Genomic DNA, 25,853 nt, shown 5'->3' on the forward strand with positions numbered 1-25,853 from the left:
ACGGAATTGTCTATATAGGTCCACAATATCGTATATCCCCCATATAACGGTACTCCCCTATATTCGGTATTTTGATGATTTTAGCCACTTTTTCCAATGGAATTATCTAAAAATCCACACAAGGAGTTCCTTGTGAGTACTTTACACCCAGACATAGATTTGTTTTTATAGGTCCAAAATATCGTATATCCCCCATATATCGGCACCTTCCCATATTAGATATTTTAAATATTTTAAAAGAATTTTTAATGGATTTTATTTTTTTGAAAGGGTATTCAAAGTTCGTCCCGGCCGAACTTACTGCTTTTTACTTGTTTTGTAATACGAAGTTCTTAATAGGTTCTAATCCCCCGATTTTATTTATTTTGATATTTTAGTCACATTTTTCGGCAGATTAATATGTAATTCAATGTGTGAAACTATTCAATGGTACAAATCTCTCTGGCTGTCTGTTTTAACGTATAATATTTTCCCCACATTTCTTATAGAAGTCTTAACACTTTGCAATTATGGAATAATATCCGAAATTGAAAAAACGGGAAATATCCGGTTAATTTCCCCCTCGAAGGAATTACTTTGCAGTAATCAGTCCGCAATCACTTTGGGCATTATCCCCATTATTATGGGGATTACGTCCGCTACTATCTGAGGATTACTACCAATTTTTTGGCCGTAATCCTCATTCCTTTATGGGGTTATGACCGAAAAATGGTTATAATTCCCATAATTGTGGTGGGGATTATGACACGGCACCGCATCTTTCGTTGATCTTGCGTTTTTTGTATAAGCCATAAGTTTTAATAGCCATGTTTTCTCCATGGTTGATAAACCTTTTATTTTTTGTCGTTTCGTCAAAGTTTGGATGAAAGATTTTTCTGATTCTTGTTCACAAATCAATTATTTACCTATCTAGCTAGACCAGTAGTAAATTCTGACCAATGGCATATTCTTATAAAAAAGAACCTCTACAGTTCTTAGTTTTTGCATTGGGAGGTCTTCATTGGAGTATAGACTTTGTATTACCCTCTTATGCTAGACGTGCAGATGTTCATGTGCCATACCAGCGTTGAAAATATAGAATGGTAGTGTAACATCAGATTTTCTTATTTCATTTATAAGAAAAAATATTTACCTTAAAGATCTAGTAGATATTAGAAATAATATCCTTTTTATTAGACACAGATTTCCACTTTTCTAACAATGCGATGGGTGATCCGGTATGAAAAATATTTTGTAAAATGAACACATGTACGTATTATCAAATAAAAAAACTGATGTTTATAAATAAATAATAAATTGAGTAACATTAATCCTTTATCTGTAGTTACTTTTTCAGTTAGTTACCAATAACCTACCATGGTGCAGATCATGATTGTGTACGCGGCCCCTTTCATATGGAGGCGATCGCCTGGTCTGCAGAGGTATATATGACTAGCTTTGGGAAAGTTTTAAATTCTTTTGTACATTTTACAACACCATTTCAATTGATATTGACTTCCAGTTGATCCATTCCTTTATTTTACTGAACTGGCATCTGGTTTGCAAAATAAACTTTCTTGCCATACATTTCCATGTGTTCAATGGAATAGGAGGATACTCCAAACACCCCTTCGCTAAAATTTATTACAAATAAATGTTCGCATGAATAGCCCAAGGTGTTATTGGCGTGGCGTTGAACTCTCATCGCGTTTTGCCATGTCAAGTGCGATTTCATCGCTAGGTGACTCTGCCTCAGTCTTGGTGGTCTTATCAGAAGCTCAACACTGTCAAATGTGCCATTGGTCATTGCTTATCATTGCGCAGCCGACCACACACATTTCAACCATTCTTATGAATGGCTTTTGCCCCGCAGTCTCGGTTCTGTTTCAAAATGTGCGTTTTCTAAATTAATTTATGAGACTAGATGTGATTTCAAGTTGACGCCCCTTAACATTGGGTGCACGTCGTCCACTCATTGCCAAATTATATGTTGAAAATGGTTCGAAGCAAACTTGCCAATGTCCTTCAAATGATTTATTTATAGCTTCTGGATTTAAAAAGTTTTACACTCCCAAATACTTTTGAATTTGGTTTAAACGGTTGTACATTAAATTCTGAACATTAGGGTGCAATGATATGTGCAAAATTTACAATTCTGCATCGTCATCTTGGGTTGACAATTGTTTTCTCAGAGTAGTTTTTACATCTCAAAATTAAAGGATAATTACATTTTTAAAATCGCTAAAAAATCACAAAAAAAAGAGAGAGAAAGAGAATTATTGCAAAAATACTAAAATCGAGACAAATTTGTCAATGGAATCGAATTTCTAAATAATAGTACATCCTATTAACAAACTTCGTGAGGACTTTTAAACATTTGCTATAAAAAATCAGCGAACAATTTTATATTTGGCTTATTATATAAATTCAATATAAATCAATATAAATCGTTTGTTGTGAACAAAGTAAAGAATTATTTTCACCATATGAAAGGAAGTTAGTAGAGCTCCCGTAACAAAAGAATTTATTTAAAGTAGATCCTACCACCAATCAGCATTTGGCTTCAGAGCAGTTATAGTTTGGTTTCAGAGGGAACTAATATATGGGAGGCATTTTCAATTCTGAATCGATTTTCACTAAATTTGAAGGAGACTTTTAAATCTTTTATACCAAACAACATTGATATAGAGTGCATAAGAAGGATTATATTAAAAAATATGTGTATATATATTTATTTATATATTTTATTTTTATTTATTTTTTTATATATTTGGGCTGATATTAGCCATTATTTGCACAATAAACCTGAAATCCGATTAAATATATACATGGAAGCAATATCCAATTCTTAGCTGATCTCTATAAAATTTGGGAATGGCATTTCCGAGTTCTATAAGATACCTGGTACCAAATATCATTGTTGTCGAATGACTTGAGGGACTTAAACACCAAATCGGATGAAACATGTATGTGTAAGCTATAGCTTTATCTGAACCGACCCAAGTTTGATGTTCCTGCTTCCAGTCGGATGCACCAAAATTCTGGACTTTTGGGCAGTTATTCGCCATTTGGTGCAGAATTCACCCGAAATCAGTTGAAGATATTTAAAGGGGCTATATCCAAATCTGGACAGATCTCGATAAAATGTGGCAGAGATATTTATGGGCTATATGTGATATTTGGAACCAAATATCATTGTTGTGAAGTGCTTATTACGCATGTGAGGGACTTAAATACAAAATCGGATGAAACATATATGTGGGAGCTATATCTGAACAGATTATCAATAAATTTGATGCACTTGGTTCGAGGCTGAATTCTGTTGGATGTGCTAAAATTCAGTCGTTTGGACTTATATTGGCCATTTGGTGCACAATTTACCCAAAATCAGTAGAAGATATATATTGGAGCTACATCTAAATCTGATCCGATTACCGCCAATTTCAATAGGCTTCGTCCTTTTTCCAAACAAATATTGTCTCGAAAATTTCATCTCAATCGGTTAATAAATGCGACGTGCATTTTGTTCACAAGTTTTTCAAGTATATTTTAAATTTTAACCATATTTTTCATACTACCTTCAGCAATTGTTGGTAATTTGAGAAGAAACAATCCTTGCAAAGAATTATCAGGTTTTGTACCACTTAAAGTTTTCAATTTTCGGAATAGGATCCATCATGGTCTTGACCACATTCATCAATTGATATGGTTAAAAAATTGTATTTAGGCTGCTCCGGGCTAGAGAAGCATCTTAAAGATAATTGTTCCCTACATTAGTGTACCCCCAAGTACACTACCCCATCCAATGTGTGGTCCGAAAGGAAAATTTTGTATTCTATTGAATTTGTATCTTCCAGGAGAATATTGTTTGGGAACGTAGATATGGTATAAAAAAAAATCAGGTAATATTTAGTGGGTGGAATAGACCATAACGTTTGTGTGAAATAAAAGTCAAATTTTCCATTAAACTGCGAATATTTTTAATCCTGGCGAAATCACAAATGGACGAGCAGGTCAATTCTGACCGTTACGTAGATGCCGATAGTAAATATATCGTATATACACTGGTGGCCAAAACTAAAGCAACTTAAATCACAAAGACAATAAATGTCCTGTAACTTTTACAAAAATAAACAAATCGTAATTATTTTTCCAGTTTTAAATGAGGGGTTTAATTCACATTTAAAAAACTTAAAATAGGAATACAAAAATAATTTTGAACGAAAAATAATATGTGGAAAACTAAAATGACCCAATTTTTGCTTGGTCAAAACTAAAGCAACTTTTGATTTTTTATTTTAAAAAAATTAAATTTTGGCTAGTAGTCGATAGCATAACCATTATTTTTGATAGCAGCTGCACACCTACGAGGCATTGAATCTATAACACGCTCAATTTGATCCTTGGGTGTGCTTTCCCAGGCACCCCGAATTCTTTAGAAAATGTTGTGCTTATTTATTTCCGAATCTCTCTTGATCTTCTTATCTACGATACTCCAAAGGTTTTCTAAGGAGTTTAGGTCAGGTGATTGTGCCGGCCATAACAAAACATGAATTTTTGACTCCCGCAACCAATATTTGACAAGTTTTTATACAAGTTTGGGATCATTGTCATGCTGAAACACCCAAATCAGCCGAATATGTTACTCAGCGTAAGGGAACAACGTGATGTCCAACACATCTTTGTAAACAAACCGATCCACAACTTCCTTTATTTTATGGATAGGCCAAAGTCCATAGAAAGAAAAACAGCGCCACGACATTTTTGACCATCCCTCATGCTTCACTGTACCTTTGTAATACTGCGGCTTGAGTCCTTCATTTTTTGGTCTTCTCACCGTAAAATTGTTCACGTCTGAGCCTTTAATATTAAACGCAGACTCATCCCAGAAATAATGTTTTTTTCCATTGAGCTTGATTCCACTTAATATTATCGTTTCCGAAAGCCTTTTTGATTTTTTCAGATATAAATGGTTTTTTGATGTCTTACGGGCATGCAGACCAGCTGCCACTACTCGTCTACGCACTGATCTCGAGCTTATATCCAATGATTGCTCTCTCACCAATCCAGTTGAACTCTTAAATAGTTGTTTTTTATTTCTCTCACAATTTGTGGATCAGTACGGGCTGAAGTTTTTCACGGCCTTCATCCGTTATAGACTGTTACTACTGATCCAGTTTCAAAAAACCGACTTAGTATACAGAAATAATTATGAAATCACATAAATATTTATGAAATATTTCTCGGAAATCATTTTCTGTGACATGTTGTTTTGATAGTCACTGATAATTTGCTGTTTTATTCAGGTACTGTATTTGCTTTTAGCCATTTTTAAAATTTTTTTGGGTAGTACTTAAAAGACGAAAAGAAAAACACATACTGTTGTAAAAAACTTCTCAAAAAGGATTTATGTCAAGCGAAATTGACGAAGGAAACAAAAAGCGATACATATAACAGTAAAAACAACTGAAATTGCAGCGGTTATATGAATGTACAACAGAGTTGCTTTTGTTTTGTCCAAGCCAAAATCGGGTGAATTGACTTTACCAAACATTATTTTTTATATAAAAATGAATTTTGATTTTATGTTTTAAGTTTTTAAAAAGGTGAATAAAGTACCTAATTTAAAACAAGAAAAACTTTCTCATTTTCTTAATTTTTGAAAAAGTTACAGGGCATTCATTCTCCTTGTAATTTCAGTTGCTTTAGTTTTGGCCACCAGTGTATATAGCGAAATATATGCAATGGGTATATACAAAGGAAGGGGATGTTAGCTAGAATGTTTGTAACTCAAGAATGGCTGGACCGAATTTGACAAATTTTGTCAATTCAGAATGTCCTCTTCACAAAAAGTATAAAATCTACAAAACTTGCATAAAAAGATGCCAATAATGATGGTTACATAGTAATCACATTCTGAGTCGATTTATGCATGTCCGTCCGTCCGTCTCTCCATGTATTTTTGTAAACAAAGTACAGTTCGCATTTATTGCCCTATCCAGATCAAATTTTGCACAAATCATTTGTTTGGCCCAAGGGTGAACCCTATTGAAATTGGAGATAATCGGTCAAAATTTAGATATAGCTCCCATATATATCTTCGCCCGATTTGCCTTTTATGGTGCACCAAACGTGTAATATCAGCCCGAAAAGTATGGAATTTTGTACATACCACCAAATTAGGCGTGAAAATAAGTATGCCAAATTTGAAATCGGTTCAGATATAGCTATAGCTCCCATATAAATTGTTCATCCGATTTGTTACTTTTGTCCTCCGCAGCAGTAATATGCACTCTGTAACAACAATAATTGGAGAAATATATCAAATACAGGTCAGAAATACATTTGCTAAATTTTATCGAGATCGGTTCAGATTTGGATATAGCTCCCATATATAACTTCGTCCAATTTACCTTGGATTGCGCACCAAACGTCTAATATTTATCCAAAGATTTGGCACTTACGATCGAATTGAGTTTAGAAGCTAGTATGTCAAATTTGGTGAAGATCGGTTAAGATATAGCTATAGCTCCCATATATATTGTTCATCCGATTTGTTGTATTTGTTACCCATTGCCGTAATATGCACTCCGTAACATATTCCCAAGTCCAAATTTAAAATATACAAATGCTTCGGCATATTTAGTCCTTTGAACTTTAAATTATATTTATATTTATAGCTTGTATGATTGAATTCTCCTATGAAAACTTTTAATTGTTATGCGCAGCTCTACTAAATTAGGGTATCATAAAGTCGGCCCCGCCCGACTTTAAGACTTTCTTTACTGGTTTTATTTTCACTTATAATATTGAAGTGTAATATTTTTTCACTTTACAACACAGGTTGGTGTTATTACATACAGATTGCAATTATTGTCCGATCCCCACGAAAATTTTCATAAGGGTAGAGTTAGTCTCAAAAGGGCTAGGCCTATTGTTTTCAAAGATATCCGCAATATATTTTTGGGGGTTGAAATGGTCCAACAATTAAAAATGTTTCTGATTTTTCAGCCGTTATAAAGGTCACAAATAGATACCAAAGGACACGAAATTTCGCTTGAAGTTGGAGTTTAGGACAGCGGGTAAAATGGAATACTACTTTTGTGTGAAAAAAATACCAGCATTACTTACAGGCGATATTCGAAACACTCAAAAGGCGAACTTCTGGCTTTTTTATGCTGATTTCGTTGACAAATATAGCCAAATATGGTAGACAAGCAACTCATATAGATGACTCTAAATTTGGAGATGCAGGGGGGCCTCTTGCTTTTGGGATGATCGTAAAATATTTAGGGGTTCAAATGAACCAAAAACAGAAAAAATTTCCTGATCACACAATTGAAGCCAATCGACACGCCTGAGAAAAAAGTTAAGGGCAGGGAAAAATGCTAGCATTTTGGATGACTATTGGATTATATTTAGCTGTAAAGTGGATAGCTAAAAATTCTCGGCTATATTTAACATTTATGGATCTAGCGAAATCAGTAATTTGTGATACGAAACTATTGTTGTCCAATCAAAGGTACGGTACCTGCATCAACTTATTGTTGTGATTGCTTGAAGAGGAGACATACGTAAAACTGGGTGTTGATATGAAAGGTATAAAAAAGCAAAATAAAAACGCAAATGATTAGTTTTTAATCCAAATAAGTTTGCTGGTTTATTGAATTCAGATTTTATTTTCTTTTCTACAAATAATTACCTTTTGGTATGTGAAGTGGCGACAGAGGCCTTGATGCTTAAGCTTTCGATACTCAAAGACAAGTGAACGCAGAGGTTCTAAGTGATCGCAGAGGATCCCTTGTCTATTTCTAATACATATGCAAATGCAGACAAGTGAACGCAGAGGTTCTAAGTGATCGCTGAGGATCCCTTGTCTCATTTTTAGTACATTTACAACTATTTGAGTGTATCGAGGTGAGCAACAAAAACAACAACTCAGACAATTCAAATACCACTACCTCCTCGAAGATAGTTTGTAGAGGAGTTGTCAGTGATGTCAATCAGCTTCGGTAATTGCTTAAGCTGAAGTTGCAGGACAACGTATCTAACATATACATTGCCGCCCACCTTGATACATATATCCATATGAATCAACAACATATACCTAGAGATATTCATAAATTTAGATAAATACATTGATATAAACATGTTTGACGTAAGTTTAGTTCATTTTGAGCATTTTATTAATTTTAATTCATATTTTAACATTTTTTTTTTTTTTTTGTTTTTCAAAAAGTGACAGTTTAAGAAAACTACAATTATAATGGCACAGGACCCGATATTATCCAACCAAATTTAGTATATATTGCTGTAGGAAGACCAGGGTTGGAAATGACGCGCGGTTCTACTATTTTATGATAAATTTCTGGCCCAAGTACCATAGCGATTGGACCAGCGCGATCAAAATTAGGATCTGCTAATTCGAGACCTACAAACGAATCGCGTATGTTAGGAGGAGCCGAAAAGGAAGGTGTCACGCCACGTGTTATGTTTGCGACGCTAGCGGTTACAAATTGTCTCTGCGACGGATCAAAACGTGACATAATCATAAAATCCGCGTAAGTCATATGATTAACTGACGTGGTAGGCCAACGAAGATCATTAACAAGTGACACACAGACTTGACTTACGGGACAACAAGGATCTAATAATGCCCGTACCGCAACGGTTGACTTAGGCAAACAGAGACGAACAACAACAGTGGGGAACAGGGACATTATGCGACCTATCGGTAACATCAATGTGGGTAAAACGTGTCTCGGTGGTACTGGAAACGTACCTCGCGGAACAATGGATTTGTGGGTGCGTTGTGCCGTGTCCAAGTTCTTCGTACGCGGAGCTTCATGCAATAATGTGTGGTGCTTCTTCGTACAAAATTTGCACCTTTGACTAATTTGGCAGAATTTTGATACATGGTCCGGACGTAGACAGTTATAGCAGCAACGGTGGTATGTTACAGTCCGAATACGTTTTTCAAGCGCCATCCTTCGGAATACCGAACATTTCTGCAACGCGTGAGGTTGGGTGCACAGCAGACACAGGACCATAGAATTTATAGGCGCGCGTCTGACGCGGGAAAGCGCTGCTGTAGCCACTGTTTGGGAGGGCTCAGAAATGGACGCACGGATGTCAGCAGCGGAGGTGGTCGGAACAAGTTCCACCACAGGATCACCATCTGGAACGGAACTATTTGGGTTGGTTGCCCTCAATTCCGCTTCTAGCTCGCGGTCGGACATCACCGCATCATCATAGTCGGACAAGACAACTTCTGGGAAAAGTTCCTGCGATGCCATAACTATTACAAATAAACACGACATCACACAAAGGATGAGAGTTAATTTGGGATGCTTAGTGTGGTAAGACGACTAACTTAACGACTGGTCGCCTGACAATACCCTGGTCCGTTCGTACATCCACTACACGAACATGACCATCATCACCGGGATGAATACCAACAACACGACCTAGTTTCCAAGAAGTGGGTGGCAATTTTTCATGCCGAATTACAACTAAATCATTAATCTCAACGTTTCTTTGAGGGTATTTCCACTTGTAGCGCTTATTTAAACTAAACAAGTATTCTTCTTTCCACCTTACACAAAACTGATGAGTTAAAGCTTTTAGTTTCCGAAAGCGATTGACTAAACTCAATGTCGATTCTTCAATTAGGGGTTCGGGTGGTGAGAGGAGAGGAGCGCCTATAAGAAAATGGCCAGGAGTAAGCGCAACTAACTCATCAGGGTTATCAGACATTGGACACAGAGGCCGAGAATTCAAGCAAGCTTCGATTCGGGTCAAAACTGTTGAAAACTCTTCGAAGGTATACGACAGTGCTCTTGCGTGACGATAAAAATGCAACTTAAAGCTTTTGACAGCCGCTTCCCAAAGACCACCCATGTGGGGAGCCCCAGCAGGTATGAACTGCCAAGTAAGTTCTTGATACCCTAAAGCTGAACAAACTGTGTCTCGACATTCACGAATAAAGATTCTAAAGTTCTGTTCAATTTTACGAGAAGCCCCAACAAAATTGGTTCCGTTATCAGAAAATAGTGATTTTGGACAGCCACGGCGGCCTATAAATCGGTGAAATGTAGCCAGAAAAGTGGCAGTTGATAAATCAGACGCTGCTTCTAAATGGACCGCTTTGGTTGCAAAACAAACAAAGACGCAAACGTACCCTTTGGAAATGCGGCAGGCACGACCAGAAAACGACTTAATATCAAACGGACCCGCAAAGTCCACACCAGTGGTAGTGAAAGGTCGATTAACTGAAGTTCTTTCCGGTGGAAGTGCAGCCATGAGTGGAGGACTTGCCCGATTTTTTTCAAGCAAACAAACCTTACAACGACTGATCACTGTTCGAATTAGGATTTTTACCCGAGGTATCCAATACTCCATCCGTATGAGGCGTAGCATAAGTTGGTTTCCTCCATGGACTGATTTAGAGTGAGTGAAATCAATAAGGAGGCGAGTAAAACGACACGAATACGGCAAAATAATTGGATATTTTTCTGCGTAGGACAAAGTAGCAGACTTTACTAAACGTCCATTCAATCGCATAACACCAAATTCGTCAAAAACTGGATTTAAAGATAGCAGGGGACTATTAGAGGGTAAGGATCGCTTTTCGAGAAGGCATTTGTACTCATTGGCATAGTGAACTTTTTGCGCTAATATAATTAAACGAGTTTTTACCCTACAAATTTCAGCAGATTCAATGACTTTACTATTGAAAACAAATTGGCTACGAAATTTTGGGTGAGTTCTATGATAAAATCTGGGGACATACGATAATCAAAAGGCGAACTTCTGGCTTTTTTATGCTGATTTCGTTGACAAATATAGCCAAATATGGTAGACAAGCAACTCATATAGATGACTCTAAATTTGGAGATGCAGGGGGGCCTCTTGCTTTTGGGATGATCGTAAAATATTTAGGGGTTCAAATGAACCAAAAATAGAAAAAATTTCCTGATCACACAATTGAAGCCAATCGACACGCCTGAGAAAAAAGTTAAGGGCAGGGAAAAATGCTAGCATTTTGGATGACTATTGGATTATATTTAGCTGTAAAATGGATAGCTAAAAATTCTCGGCTATATTTAACATTTATGGATCTAGCGAAATCAGTAATTTGTGATACGAAACTATTGTTGTCCAATCAAAGGTACGGTACCTGCATCAACTTATTGTTGTGATTGCTTGAAGAGGAGACATACGTAAAACTGGGTGTTGATATGAAAGGTATAAAAAAGCAAAATAAAAACACAAATGATTAGTTTTTAATCCAAATAAGTTTGCTGGTCAAAGACAAGTGAACGCAGAGGTTCTAAGTGATCGCAGAGGATCCCTTGTCTATTTCTAATACATATGCAAATGCAGACAAGTGAACGCAGAGGTTCTAAGTGATCGCTGAGGATCCCTTGTCTCATTTTTAGTACATTTACAACTATTTGAGTGTATCGAGGTGAGCAACAAAAACAACAACTCAGACAATTCAAATACCACTACCTCCTCGGAGATAGTTTGTAGAGGAGTTGTCAGTGATGTCAATCAGCTTCGGTAATTGCTTAAGCTGAAGTTGCAGGACAACGTATCTAACATATACATTGCCGCCCACCTTGATACATATATCCATATGAATCAACAACATATACCTAGAGATATTCATAAATTTAGATAAATACATTGATATAAACATGTTTGACGTAAGTTCAGTTCATTTTGAGCATTTTATTAATTTTAATTCATATTTTAACATTTTTTTTTTTTTTTTTGTTTTTCAAAAAGTGACAGTTTAAGAAAACTACAATTATAATGGCACAGGACCCGATATTATCCAACCAAATTTAGTATATATTGCTGTAGGAAGACCAGGGTTGGAAATGACGCGCGGTTCTACTATTTTATGATAAATTTCTGGCCCAAGTACCATAGCGATTGGACCAGCGCGATCAAAATTAGGATCTGCTAATTCGAGACCTACAAACGAATCGCGTATGTTAGGAGGAGCCGAAAAGGAAGGTGTCACGCCACGTGTTATGTTTGCGACGCTAGCGGTTACAAATTGTCTCTGCGACGGATCAAAACGTGACATAATCATAAAATCCGCGTAAGTCATATGATTAACTGACGTGGTAGGCCAACGAAGATCATTAACAAGTGACACACAGACTTGACTTACGGGACAACAAGGATCTAATAATGCCCGTACCGCAACGGTTGACTTAGGCAAACAGAGACGAACAACAACAGTGGGGAACAGGGACATTATGCGACCTATCGGTAACATCAATGTGGGTAAAACGTGTCTCGGTGGTACTGGAAACGTACCTCGCGGAACAATGGATTTGTGGGTGCGTTGTGCCGTGTCCAAGTTCTTCGTACGCGGAGCTTCATGCAATAATGTGTGGTGCTTCTTCGTACAAAATTTGCACCTTTGACTAATTTGGCAGAATTTTGATACATGGTCCGGACGTAGACAGTTATAGCAGCAACGGTGGTATGTTACAGTCCGAATACGTTTTTCAAGCGCCATCCTTCGGAATACCGAACATTTCTGCAAAGCGTGAGGTTGGGTGCACAGCAGACACAGGACCATAGAATTTATAGGCGCGCGTCTGACGCGGGAAAGCGCTGCTGTAGCCACTGTTTGGGAGGGCTCAGAAATGGACGCACGGATGTCAGCAGCGGAGGTGGTCGGAACAAGTTCCACCACAGGATCACCATCTGGAACGGAACTATTTGGGTTGGTTGCCCTCAATTCCGCTTCTAGCTCGCGGTCGGACATCACCGCATCATCATAGTCGGACAAGACAACTTCTGGGAAAAGTTCCTGCGATGCCATAACTATTACAAATAAACACGACATCACACAAAGGATGAGAGTTAATTTGGGATGCTTAGTGTGGTAAGACGACTAACTTAACGACTGGTCGCCTGACAATACCCTGGTCCGTTCGTACATCCACTACACGAACATGACCATCATCACCGGGATGAATACCAACAACACGACCTAGTTTCCAAGAAGTGGGTGGCAATTTTTCATGCCGAATTACAACTAAATCATTAATCTCAACGTTTCTTTGAGGGTATTTCCACTTGTAGCGCTTATTTAAACTAAACAAGTATTCTTCTTTCCACCTTACACAAAACTGATGAGTTAAAGCTTTTAGTTTCCGAAAGCGATTGACTAAACTCAATGTCGATTCTTCAATTAGGGGTTCGGGTGGTGAGAGGAGAGGAGCGCCTATAAGAAAATGGCCAGGAGTAAGCGCAACTAACTCATCAGGGTTATCAGACATTGGACACAGAGGCCGAGAATTCAAGCAAGCTTCGATTCGGGTCAAAACTGTTGAAAACTCTTCGAAGGTATACGACAGTGCTCTTGCGTGACGATAAAAATGCAACTTAAAGCTTTTGACAGCCGCTTCCCAAAGACCACCCATGTGGGGAGCCCCAGCAGGTATGAACTGCCAAGTAAGTTCTTGATACCCTAAAGCTGAACAAACTGTGTCTCGACATTCACGAATAAAGATTCTAAAGTTCTGTTCAATTTTACGAGAAGCCCCAACAAAATTGGTTCCGTTATCAGAAAATAGTGATTTTGGACAGCCACGGCGGCCTATAAATCGGTGAAATGTAGCCAGAAAAGTGGCAGTTGATAAATCAGACGCTGCTTCTAAATGGACCGCTTTGGTTGCAAAACAAACAAAGACGCAAACGTACCCTTTGGAAATGCGGCAGGCACGACCAGAAAACGACTTAATATCAAACGGACCCGCAAAGTCCACTCCAGTGGTAGTGAAAGGTCGATTAACTGAAGTTCTTTCCGGTGGAAGTGCAGCCATGAGTGGAGGACTTGCCCGATTTTTTTCAAGCAAACAAACCTTACAACGACTGATCACTGTTCGAATTAGGATTTTTACCCGAGGTATCCAATACTCCATCCGTATGAGGCGTAGCATAAGTTGGTTTCCTCCATGGACTGATTTAGAGTGAGTGAAATCAATAAGGAGGCGAGTAAAACGACACGAATACGGCAAAATAATTGGATATTTTTCTGCGTAGGACAAAGTAGCAGACTTTACTAAACGTCCATTCAATCGCATAACACCAAATTCGTCTAAAACTGGATTTAAAGATAGCAGGGGACTATTAGAGGGTAAGGATCGCTTTTCGAGAAGGCATTTGTACTCATTGGCATAGTGAACTTTTTGCGCTAATATAATTAAACGAGTTTTTACCCTACAAATTTCAGCAGATTCAATGACTTTACTATTGAAAACAAATTGGCTACGAAATTTTGGGTGAGTTCTATGATAAAATCTGGGGACATACGATAATCAAAAGGCGAACTTCTGGCTTTTTTATGCTGATTTCGTTGACAAATATAGCCAAATATGGTAGACAAGCAACTCATATAGATGACTCTAAATTTGGAGATGCAGGGGGGCCTCTTGCTTTTGGGATGATCGTAAAATATTTAGGGGTTCAAATGAACCAAAAACAGAAAAAATTTCCTGATCACACAATTGAAGCCAATCGACACGCCTGAGAAAAAAGTTAAGGGCAGGGAAAAATGCTAGCATTTTGGATGACTATTGGATTATATTTAGCTGTAAAATGGATAGCTAAAAATTCTCGGCTATATTTAACATTTATGGATCTAGCGAAATCAGTAATTTGTGATACGAAACTATTGTTGTCCAATCAAAGGTACGGTACCTGCATCAACTTATTGTTGTGATTGCTTGAAGAGGAGACATACGTAAAACTGGGTGTTGATATGAAAGGTATAAAAAAGCAAAATAAAAACACAAATGATTAGTTTTTAATCCAAATAAGTTTGCTGGTCAAAGACAAGTGAACGCAGAGGTTCTAAGTGATCGCAGAGGATCCCTTGTCTATTTCTAATACATATGCAAATGCAGACAAGTGAACGCAGAGGTTCTAAGTGATCGCTGAGGATCCCTTGTCTCATTTTTAGTACATTTACAACTATTTGAGTGTATCGAGGTGAGCAACAAAAACAACAACTCAGACAATTCAAATACCACTACCTCCTCGGAGATAGTTTGTAGAGGAGTTGTCAGTGATGTCAATCAGCTTCGGTAATTGCTTAAGCTGAAGTTGCAGGACAACGTATCTAACATATACATTGCCGCCCACCTTGATACATATATCCATATGAATCAACAACATATACCTAGAGATATTCATAAATTTAGATAAATACATTGATATAAACATGTTTGACGTAAGTTCAGTTCATTTTGAGCATTTTATTAATTTTAATTCATATTTTAACATTTTTTTTTTTTTTTTTTGTTTTTCAAAAAGTGACAGTTTAAGAAAACTACAATTATAATGGCACAGGACCCGATATTATCCAACCAAATTTAGTATATATTGCTGTAGGAAGACCAGGGTTGGAAATGACGCGCGGTTCTACTATTTTATGATAAATTTCTGGCCCAAGTACCATAGCGATTGGACCAGCGCGATCAAAATTAGGATCTGCTAATTCGAGACCTACAAACGAATCGCGTATGTTAGGAGGAGCCGAAAAGGAAGGTGTCACGCCACGTGTTATGTTTGCGACGCTAGCGGTTACAAATTGTCTCTGCGACGGATCAAAACGTGACATAATCATAAAATCCGCGTAAGTCATATGATTAACTGACGTGGTAGGCCAACGAAGATCATTAACAAGTGACACACAGACTTGACTTACGGGACAACAAGGATCTAATAATGCCCGTACCGCAACGGTTGACTTAGGCAAACAGAGACGAACAACAACAGTGGGGAACAGGGACATTATGCGACCTATCGGTAACATCAATGTGGGTAAAACGTGTCTCGGTGGTACTGGAAACGTACCTCGCGGAACAATGGATTTGTGGGTGCGTTGTGCCGTGTCCAAGTTCTTCGTACGCGGAGCTTCATGCAATAATGTGTGGTGCTTCTTCGTACAAAATTTGCACCTTTGACTAATTTGGCAGAATTTTGATACATGGTCCGGACGTAGACAGTTATAGCAGCAACGGTGGTATGTTACAGTCCGAATACGATTTTCAAGCGCCATCCTTCGGAATACCGAACATTTCTGCAACGCGTGAGGTTGGGTGCACAGCAGACACAGGACCATAGAATTTATAGGCGCGCGTCTGACACGGGAAAGCGCTGCTGTAGCCACTGTTTGGGAGGGCTCAGAAATGGACGCACGGATGTCAGCAGCGGAGGTGGTCGGAACAAGTTCCACCACAGGATCACCATCTGGAACGGAACTATTTGGGTTGGTTGCCCTCAATTCCGCTTCTAGCTCGCGGTCGGACATCACCGCATCATCATAGTCGGACAAGACAACTTCTGGGAAAAGTTCCTGCGATGCCATAACTATTACAAATAAACACGACATCACACAAAGGATGAGAGTTAATTTGGGATGCTTAGTGTGGTAAGACGACTAACTTAACGACTGGTCGCCTGACAATACCCTGGTCCGTTCGTACATCCACTACACGAACATGACCATCATCACCGGGATGAATACCAACAACACGACCTAGTTTCCAAGAAGTGGGTGGCAATTTTTCATGCCGAATTACAACTAAATGATTAATCTCAACGTTTCTTTGAGGGTATTTCCACTTGTAGCGCTTATTTAAACTAAACAAGTATTCTTCTTTCCACCTTACACAAAACTGATGAGTTAAAGCATTTAGTTTCCGAAAGCGATTGACTAAACTCAATGTCGATTCTTCAATTAGGGGTTCGGGTGGTGAGAGGAGAGGAGCGCCTATAAGAAAATGGCCAGGAGTAAGCGCAACTAACTCATCAGGGTTATCAGACATTGGACACAGAGGCCGAGAATTCAAGCAAGCTTCGATTCGGGTCAAAACTGTTGAAAACTCTTCGAAGGTATACGACAGTGCTCTTGCGTGACGATAAAAATGCAACTTAAAGCTTTTGACAGCCGCTTCCCAAAGACCACCCATGTGGGGAGCCCCAGCAGGTATGAACTGCCAAGTAAGTTCTTGATACCCTAAAGCTGAACAAACTGTGTCTCGACATTCACGAATAAAGATTCTAAAGTTCTGTTCAATTTTACGAGAAGCCCCAACAAAATTGGTTCCGTTATCAGAAAATAGTGATTTTGGACAGCCACGGCGGCCTATAAATCGGTGAAATGTAGCCAGAAAAGTGGCAGTTGATAAATCAGACGCTGCTTCTAAATGGACCGCTTTGGTTGCAAAACAAACAAAGACGCAAACGTACCCTTTGGAAATGCGGCAGGCACGACCAGAAAACGATTTAATATCAAACGGACCCGCAAAGTCCACACCAGTGGTAGTGAAAGGTCGATTAACTGAAGTTCTTTCCGGTGGAAGTGCAGCCATGAGTGGAGGACTTGCCCGATTTTTTTCAAGCAAACAAACCTTACAACGACTGATCACTGTTCGAATTAGGATTTTTACCCGAGGTATCCAATACTCCATCCGTATGAGGCGTAGCATAAGTTGGTTTCCTCCATGGACTGATTTAGAGTGAGTGAAATCAATAAGGAGGCGAGTAAAACGACACGAATACGGCAAAATAATTGGATATTTTTCTGCGTAGGACAAAGTAGCAGACTTTACTAAACGTCCATTCAATCGCATAACACCAAATTCGTCTAAAACTGGATTTAAAGATAGCAGGGGACTATTAGAGGGTAAGGATCGCTTTTCGAGAAGGCATTTGTACTCATTGGCATAGTGAACTTTTTGCGCTAATATAATTAAACGAGTTTTTACCCTACAAATTTCAGCAGATTCAATGACTTTATTATTGAAAACAAATTGGCTACGAAATTTTGGGTGAGTTCTATGATAAAATCTGAGGACATACGATAATACTCGCAACGCCCTATAAAGAGATGAAAACAATTCGAGGAGATCTTCATGATTCGAGAAGAACGAAAAATGGGTTTTGACACTACGAGCTTCAAGTTCTGTTTCAATGTGATCAGGATCCGAAATATTCCAATCAGAATTATCTAAACTCAACCAACTGGGACCCTTCCACCAAAGGGAGGAATTAGCAAGCTCTAAAGGCGAAATACCACGACTTCCCAAATCAGCCGGGTTGTCCTCAGACCTAACATGAAACCAATGGGCACTTCCTACATTTTGTTGAATTCGACAGACTCTATTTGCCACGAATGTAGTCCATGAAGTGGGGGTTTACGCAGCCACGCTAACACAATAGTTGAATCTGTCCAACAGTTGATTTTATGAATTGGAATGTCTATCTCGCTCACAATAGGCTTTAAAAGATCTGACGCCAACACGGCCCCACACAACTCCAAACGCGGAAGTGAAACACATTTAATGGGTGCTACTCGTGTTTTTGAGGACAGCAAATTAACTTTAATTTCGCCATTTGAATCTTTTATACGAATATAAATTACCCCCGCGTATGCTTTCTCTGAGGCATCGGAAAAAACATGCAATTTAACTAAAGAAGTTTGTTTATAATGAACCCAACGCGGAATATTTATGGAATTTACTTGCGAGAACTTTTCAACAAAGGCGAGCCAAGAGGTTTTCGTTGCAACCAGAAGTGAATCGTCCCAACCGATGTTGTCTAACCACACCCTTTGCATAATTATTTTCGCAACGACAATAACAGGGGCTAACCATCCCACGGGATCAAACAATTTCGCTATGTGTGAAAGAACTTCCCGCTTGGAATAATCAGATTTAATAGGAATTGGATTCACACAAAAATAGAAAGAGTCTAAACTGGCATTCCACCTTATGCCCAATGGTTTAGAGCTACTTGCTTCTACAAAGGATAATACTTGTGCGTCAACTAAATGACTAGGGGGTAAACCAGCAAGAATAGACTTCTCATTAGAAGTCCATTTCCTCAACTCAAATTTAGCTGTGGCTAGAGAAGCAATGAGCTGGTTGCGAGCAAGTAATGCGGTTTCTATATCATGAGCACCAGCAAGAACGTCATCGACATACATACTTTTACGTAAGATCTTAGAAGCCAATGGATATTCTAATTCGCAATCGTCGGCGAGCTGAAGCAAAGTTCGAATGGCAAGATACGGCGCACAATTTACCCCAAATGTAACTGTTTGTAATTCATAGTCGCTAATGGAGTCATTAGGGGATTCTCTAAATAAAATTCTTTGGAAAGATGTATGGCTTGGGTGAAGGCGGATTTGACGATACATCTGAGTAATGTCACAATTAAACACAAAACGAAATAGACGCCATCGTAGAACTAAGAGGACTAAGTCGGCTCGGAGAGTTGGTCCAACATGCAGAATGTCGTTTAGACTTACGCCTGTAGACGTTTTATTTGACGCATTAAATACTACTCGTACTTTAGAAGTTCGTTTTTCTAGATTAACTACTGGGTGGTGGGGTAAATAGCAAACATTTGGCGCTGGTGAGGGGGAAACAGGTCGCATGTGACCTAAATCAAGATATTCGCGCACTACTGCGTCGTACATTTCCTTAAGGGAAGGTTTGCATAAGAGCGACTTTTCATTTCGAGCAAACTGTCTTAAGACATTCTGACGAGAATCACCTAGTTGCAATGACTGAGGAAATTCGCTACGAAAAGGAAGGGTGACAACATAACGACCTTCCGAGTTCCTCAAGGTGGTGGACTGATAATTCTCCTCGCAGATCTTGTCCGATGGCGAAAGAATTTTGCGTTTAGGAACCTCCTCTAGTTCCCAAAACTGCAGAAGAGTTTTGTTGATACTGTCTTCCTCACAAAAACTTAAGGTAGTTGTAAAGACCTGCAAAGGTGAGCAGGGAAGTGGGCCCGAAAGGATCCATCCGAAGACAGTATTTTGCGCCAGTAAAGAGCCGAAGATGTTTTGTTGTACCCCAGACAACAAAATTTGAGGATATAAGTCCGCACCCAACAACATATCCACTGGACGACAATCAAATATATGTGGATCAGCCAGTTGAAGATTAGGCAATGCTCGTGACCAAGAAGGATCTACCGAAAAGGAGGGAAGATTACCAGATATCTTAGGGAGAACAAAAGCTTCAGTATTCAACAAGATTGAAGAGTCAAATCGGGAACTAACACAAATAAGACAATTTTTCTTAGAGGTGACTGAAGTAGAACCATTTACCCCAGAAATGTTAGCGAGGGTGGAGCGACAAGACAATTTGATTCTATTTTGAAGGTGCTCAGTTATAAAGGTAGCCTCTGACGCAGGGTCAATGAGAGCTCGCACAGGATAAGACGTACCCTCGTGAAGAAGATTTACTATTGCAGTACCTAGAAGAACTTTGGCACTGTGCGAAGTATGGAAAACTTGACGATTGACTGTTGTAGGGTTTGCACCGGAGGACGTAGACGCAATATTATCTAGATTTGAGCTCAATTGAGTACTGGGAGCTGAAGGAGTTGTGTTGGGCACGATACTAGTTGTGGGCGCTGTTCTAGTTGGCTTATGTAACAGGGTATGATGCCTTGCACGGCATATATTACACGCATGTGTACTAGGACACCTATTTGACGAATGACCTCTAGATAAACAGTTAAAACATAAATTGTTCTTTTTTACAATGACTAGTTTCTGATCGAACGACAATGTCTTGAAACGAGGACATGAATAAGGAGCATGATTTTCATTGGGGCAGCATACACAACGTGGTTTAGGAAATGATTTTATAGTATCAGTCGAAGTTTTTGCCAAGTGGGCCTTAACGTTGCGTGAAGTTGGTCTAGAATCCTCAATACCTCGAATATCACGTAAACAGGCCAGCGTCTGAATTCTCTCTGTTAGGAAAGAATCGAGCTCGGACCATAACGATAAGGACGACTTATCTTTGAGACTCTGTTCCCAGAGTTCTACGGTAAGTTTAGGCAGACGCTGAAGACAAATAAAAACAAGAATGGGATCCCAATGATCCGTAACAATGTCATAAACTGACATGGCAGACAAACAACCGTTTATTCCCCCTTGTAAAGTTTTCAACCCAGAACTCGTTTCACTTGATAGAGATGGAAGTTCAAAAAGGACTTTCAAATGGCTATTTACAAGAATTCTTTTGTTGTCGTACGTATCTTGAAGCGATTTCCAAGCCAGAGAAAAACTTTTGTGCGTTAGTGGAAATTTAGATACAATTTCCTTAGCTTCGCCTTTCGTTTTTTGTACTAAATGTAATAACCTCTCAATATCGCTTAACCTAGAATTATTGATATACATCGCGGAAAAAAGGTCCCGGAAGGTGGGCCATGATAAAAAGTCTCCACGGAAATCCTCTATATCACAGGGAGGTAGATTGAGACTGTGCATTGTATTGGAAACGTTTGGCGGCAAACTCCAATTAGAAATGGATATATCAACAGGGTTCTGAATATCTTGGTGACCAGAGTTAGACAAAGCAGACAAATTTAAGCTGTGACTCGACATATTGCCAGTATTAGATGAGCCAGTCTGAGCCATATTAGGCCGATTAGGTGTACAACCAGTTTGTCGAAGATTCGAAGCTACATTACTTTGTGGTGTGCTAATGCTTAAAACTGTGGGAGTTGTTGGAGGAGATTTCACCGACTTCAAATTTAGCAACTTTTCATTAATTTCTGACAAGCAATCGATATAGTTTTGACACGTCGATTGGTATTTGGAATCCGCAGAAGAAATTTGATCGGTAGTCGTACCATCTAAAGTCATAAAATAATCAATACACTTATCATAAGTGTCTTTGACTTTACCCCATAAATCTTGAAGTTCCGTGCTCCGAATTTCGAGGTTGAAAACCGTATGGTTATCTGGATTTAACAAATGAAAAGAGGCAATAAACTTTACCACATTATCAGAAGCACGGATAAACTGAGTTAAGGGGGTAACCGACATTTTTTACAAGATTCTGTTTACTTTTCCCAGAAAGAAAAACAATTTCGAAATTCGTTTATAGAAGTCTAAACTGAGTTACGGAAAAGGTCAAAGTATCTTAACTCCAATGATATACTCTAATTAAAGCGCAGATCAAAGAGGGTGGAAATACTAAGATTCTGAAGAGGCTAACCACAATTCAAGGAAACCAACTAAAAGTAGGCAAACACACGGATTTTCTGCTGAAATCTCTATCAATGGTAGAAAAGTAGAGTCAGAAAAGCAATAAATTTCGAGAAATACTCCAAAAACAGTATAATATTTGTATAAATATTCCAAATGCAAAAAATTAAATAAAAAACACCAAATAATAACAATAATTAATATTTCTGTTCGTACCAATTGTAGAATGTACGAGTTACAATCGCCACTATTTTTATTATTTTTATTATTATTATTATTATTATTATTATTATTATTAATATTATTAGTATTATTATTATTTACGAAAATTAATAAATTGTATTGATAAATGTTTAAAAATATATATTAATCTACAACACAATTTACTAGGGTATTTTTGTTAATCTTCTAAAATCACTTTGAAAATTAAATATTTGAAAATTTTGAAAAAAAAAAATCATTTAAGAATTTTGCTATTGAAATTCACAATTTTTTCCATACGGACCCACTGTGCAGTGGTGAATTACGAATGCCGCACAAAAGAAAATAAAACACAAGCAGTGTTTGTAGGTCAGACGGTGACGGGGGTGGGTTAACTACCACACTATGAACTGACCGACGACAATGGTAGCAACGGATATCGCACAAAGGAAAATAAAACACAAGCAGTGTTTGATGGTCGGACGGTGACGGGGATAGTTAGCTACCACATTACAAGTCGACCGATTACAACGAACCAACAGTGAGAGTTGGGGAGAAAAATAAATCGAGAGTGTGTTAGTGTGTAGTTGAACCGACGCTTGGAAAAAAACCGCTTGAAATATTGGCGTTAATATTGTTGAGAGCGATGAGAAATGAAAAAACCAACAAATGATCTCTCAACAAAGCACTGACTTGGTGGTGGTGGATTGAAATAAACAAACAGAAACTAAAGCACTGTATGACGGCAATTTAGTTAAATTAAGCAAATGAATTTGCGAGTAGATAACACTTTATTGTATTGAAATAATTAACCAATTATTTTGAAAACCAAAATTAAAATAAAAGTGATTTTAAAAGAACTTAAACAGGGGTTTAGGCACTTCCAAAAAAAGACAGGATTAAATTTTAGTGGACTGTATAGCAAAATACCGCGAGATAGGGTGTACCAAAGGCGACCAGTACCGACAAACAAATTAGAAAAACAACACTTTTTCACTTTTTCTTTTTGCAATGCTCACAATAATAAAATGCACTGAACTTACGTACCTGTTTTATGATGTTTTGATGAGATTGGTGGAGGATGGTTGATGCAAATTGTGAGGGGGGAAGTGCTGTGGATGATTCCTTTGGTAAAGAAAAGAAAAAAACGTCAATTAATATCCAGGCAAACTTTTCGCTTTCCAAAAATCCGGCTCGATGCGACCAAATGTTGATATGAAAGGTATAAAAAAGCAAAATAAAAACACAAATGATTAGTTTTTAATCCAAATAAGTTTGCTGGTTTATTGAATTCGGATTTTATTTTCTTTTCTACAAATAATTACCTTTTGGTATGTGAAGTGGCGACAGAGGCCTTGATGCTTAAGCTTTCGATACTCAAAGACAAGTGAACGCAGAGGTTCTAAGTGATCGCAGAGGATCCCTTGTCTATTTCTAATACATATGCAAATGCAGACAAGTGAACGCAGAGGTTCTAAGTGATCGCTGAGGATCCCTTGTCTCATTTTTAGTACATTTACAACTATTTGAGTGTATCGAGGTGAGCAACAAAAACAACAACTCAGACAATTCAAATACCACTACCTCCTCGGAGATAGTTTGTAGAGGAGTTGTCAGTGATGTCAATCAGCTTCGGTAATTGCTTAAGCTGAAGTTGCAGGACAACGTATCTAACATATACACTGGGTAAGGGTTATTGTTAGTCTTTTCCCCAAAAGAAGGAGTATGTGCCTTTCAGTCTCTCTTGGAAATTTATTCAATGGAAGTTTTTGTTTTTTTAAAGAGGTGTTGCACCAAACAAAGTGAGTAAATTCAACTTATTTAGTAACGTTTATCTATAAATATTACTAGCTGGTCCGATTCGCGTTGCCAGCCCGTACTTTTAGTCTTTAATGCATATTTTTTAAAGCATAATCAATCACAGATCTCACTTATGTAAGCGGCACAATCTTTATTATAGGTAATGACCCCATAGTAATTTCGAAATAGAAATAAATATTCATGGCATAAATTATAAAAGGATATTCACCTACCGTCGGTTTCAGGTATTTTGAATAACCTAATCTTATCTTTCAGTCATAGGCTTTAATTTAAATGTTAAAAACTTATACAATATAGAGTATCTATGATAGCCCCATGTGAAAATTCAGCTCAATTTTTGGTATTGTAAAGAGCTTAGAGCAACATTTTCCACTCAAATGAATGTATTTCCAACTTTTAGAATACCGTGCTGGGTGGTATTTAGTTTTATCCACCTCACCCATTACCGTAAAATGGGAATTAATTTTTTGGGTAATTTAAATTGTGCGTTGGAGGCCCCATAAAACCCCCATTTTCGGTCCCGTACTACTAATAATTCGTAATTGTTTTCATGTTTCTGCCACAATTACCGACTGAATGAGTCCCAGTTTGACATTCTGAAGTTTATTTCATAGACGTACATCCCAAATCTACGTTCCTTAATCAATATTCTCTTGGAGGTTACAAATTCAATAGAATACAAAATTTTATTTTCCGACCACACATTAATTGAGACAGTGGACTGGGGGGTACACTTATGTCAGGACTATATAAATACCTATGGGGACAATTACCTGTAAGATGGTTCTTATCCCCAGAATAGCTTAAATACAATTTTTTAACCAAATCAATTGATGAATATTGTCAAGACCAAGATGGCTCCTATTCCAAATTGAAAATTTTCTGCGAAGAGGTTTTCAACCCTTAAAAATAAAGAGGTCAAATAAGGGCAAAAAGAATGAAAAAAGTGGTCAATACCCCGAAAATAGCTTGAAAGATTAGGAAGAATTTCTGAAAGGATATAAATCCTTTTCTTACTAAATGTCAAATTCGCTCTACTACTTTGCACCCTTTATATTCGGTATTTCACTGATTGCAGTTCCAATGAATTTTACATTTTGAGTTCTTATTGGACAGATTATTGTCACATGAAAGAAGTAGGTCCACGTTTTGAAATGAGCCCAATTAACGCTTTGTCGATCATGTTTGTTTGCTTAAATGTGTTCGCATCTTCCAGCTAAAGCACGATGTAGGTCCTGGAGTTGAAAGCTAGATTATTTATTCAGAATTCAAAACATAAAAAATGTACACTTCAATATATAATTGAAAATTTTCACGCCAAAAACATGTTTTCATTCACATTTTTATTGGAATATTTTTACGCGATCTTTCTACCAAGATTGTATGAATTGTCATTCTTGAGTTATGAGCGTAGTAACTAACATAACCCTCTTTTTATACCCTACAATACTTTGTGCTGGGGGTATTATAAGTTTGATTGTGCCAAAAATTCCCACATAGGAAAGTATATATGGATCTTCCTATCTCGCCGAGTTGAGTCGATCTAGCTATGTATGTCCGTCCGTCCGTCTGTTCATGTTAATTTGTAATCACTCTGCAGGTGGCAATTATGGCCCGACGTTTAATATATATATACGTTTATATATATATATATATATATATATATATATATATATATATATATATATATATATATATATATATAAGTTAATAACAATAATATTTAAATAATAATTTCATTTCAAATTAATCTGCTATGTCTGCAGTTTTGACTCCAATAGTCAATGAACTC

General features: G+C 37.8%; 1 protein-coding gene across 3 annotated transcripts; it reads right to left on the reverse strand.

Moving 5' to 3' along the window:
• Positions 1 to 10,954: 10,954 nt before the first annotated feature.
• Positions 10,955 to 23,905, reverse strand: LOC131806900 (uncharacterized). 3 transcript variants are annotated; one of them, XM_059131764.1, is made up of 3 exons: positions 23,566 to 23,905; positions 23,288 to 23,365; positions 10,955 to 16,386 (listed from the first exon to the last, which is right to left on the reverse strand). In XM_059131764.1, the coding sequence occupies exon 3, from the start codon at positions 12,851 to 12,853 to the stop codon at positions 11,795 to 11,797; it is 1,059 nt and encodes a 352-aa protein (XP_058987747.1). In that variant the 5' UTR covers positions 12,854 to 16,386; positions 23,288 to 23,365; positions 23,566 to 23,905; the 3' UTR covers positions 10,955 to 11,794. The 3 variants fall into 2 exon arrangements, with proteins under 3 accessions (XP_058987747.1, XP_058987748.1, XP_058987746.1); XM_059131763.1 differs by having other exon boundaries at positions 10,956 to 16,386.
• Between the last annotated feature and the right edge of the window lie 1,948 nt (positions 23,906 to 25,853).

The sequence above is a fragment of the Musca domestica genome, unplaced genomic scaffold (assembly GCF_030504385.1).
Source record: "Musca domestica strain aabys unplaced genomic scaffold, Musca_domestica.polishedcontigs.V.1.1 9, whole genome shotgun sequence".
Classification (NCBI taxonomy): domain Eukaryota; kingdom Metazoa; phylum Arthropoda; class Insecta; order Diptera; family Muscidae; genus Musca; species Musca domestica.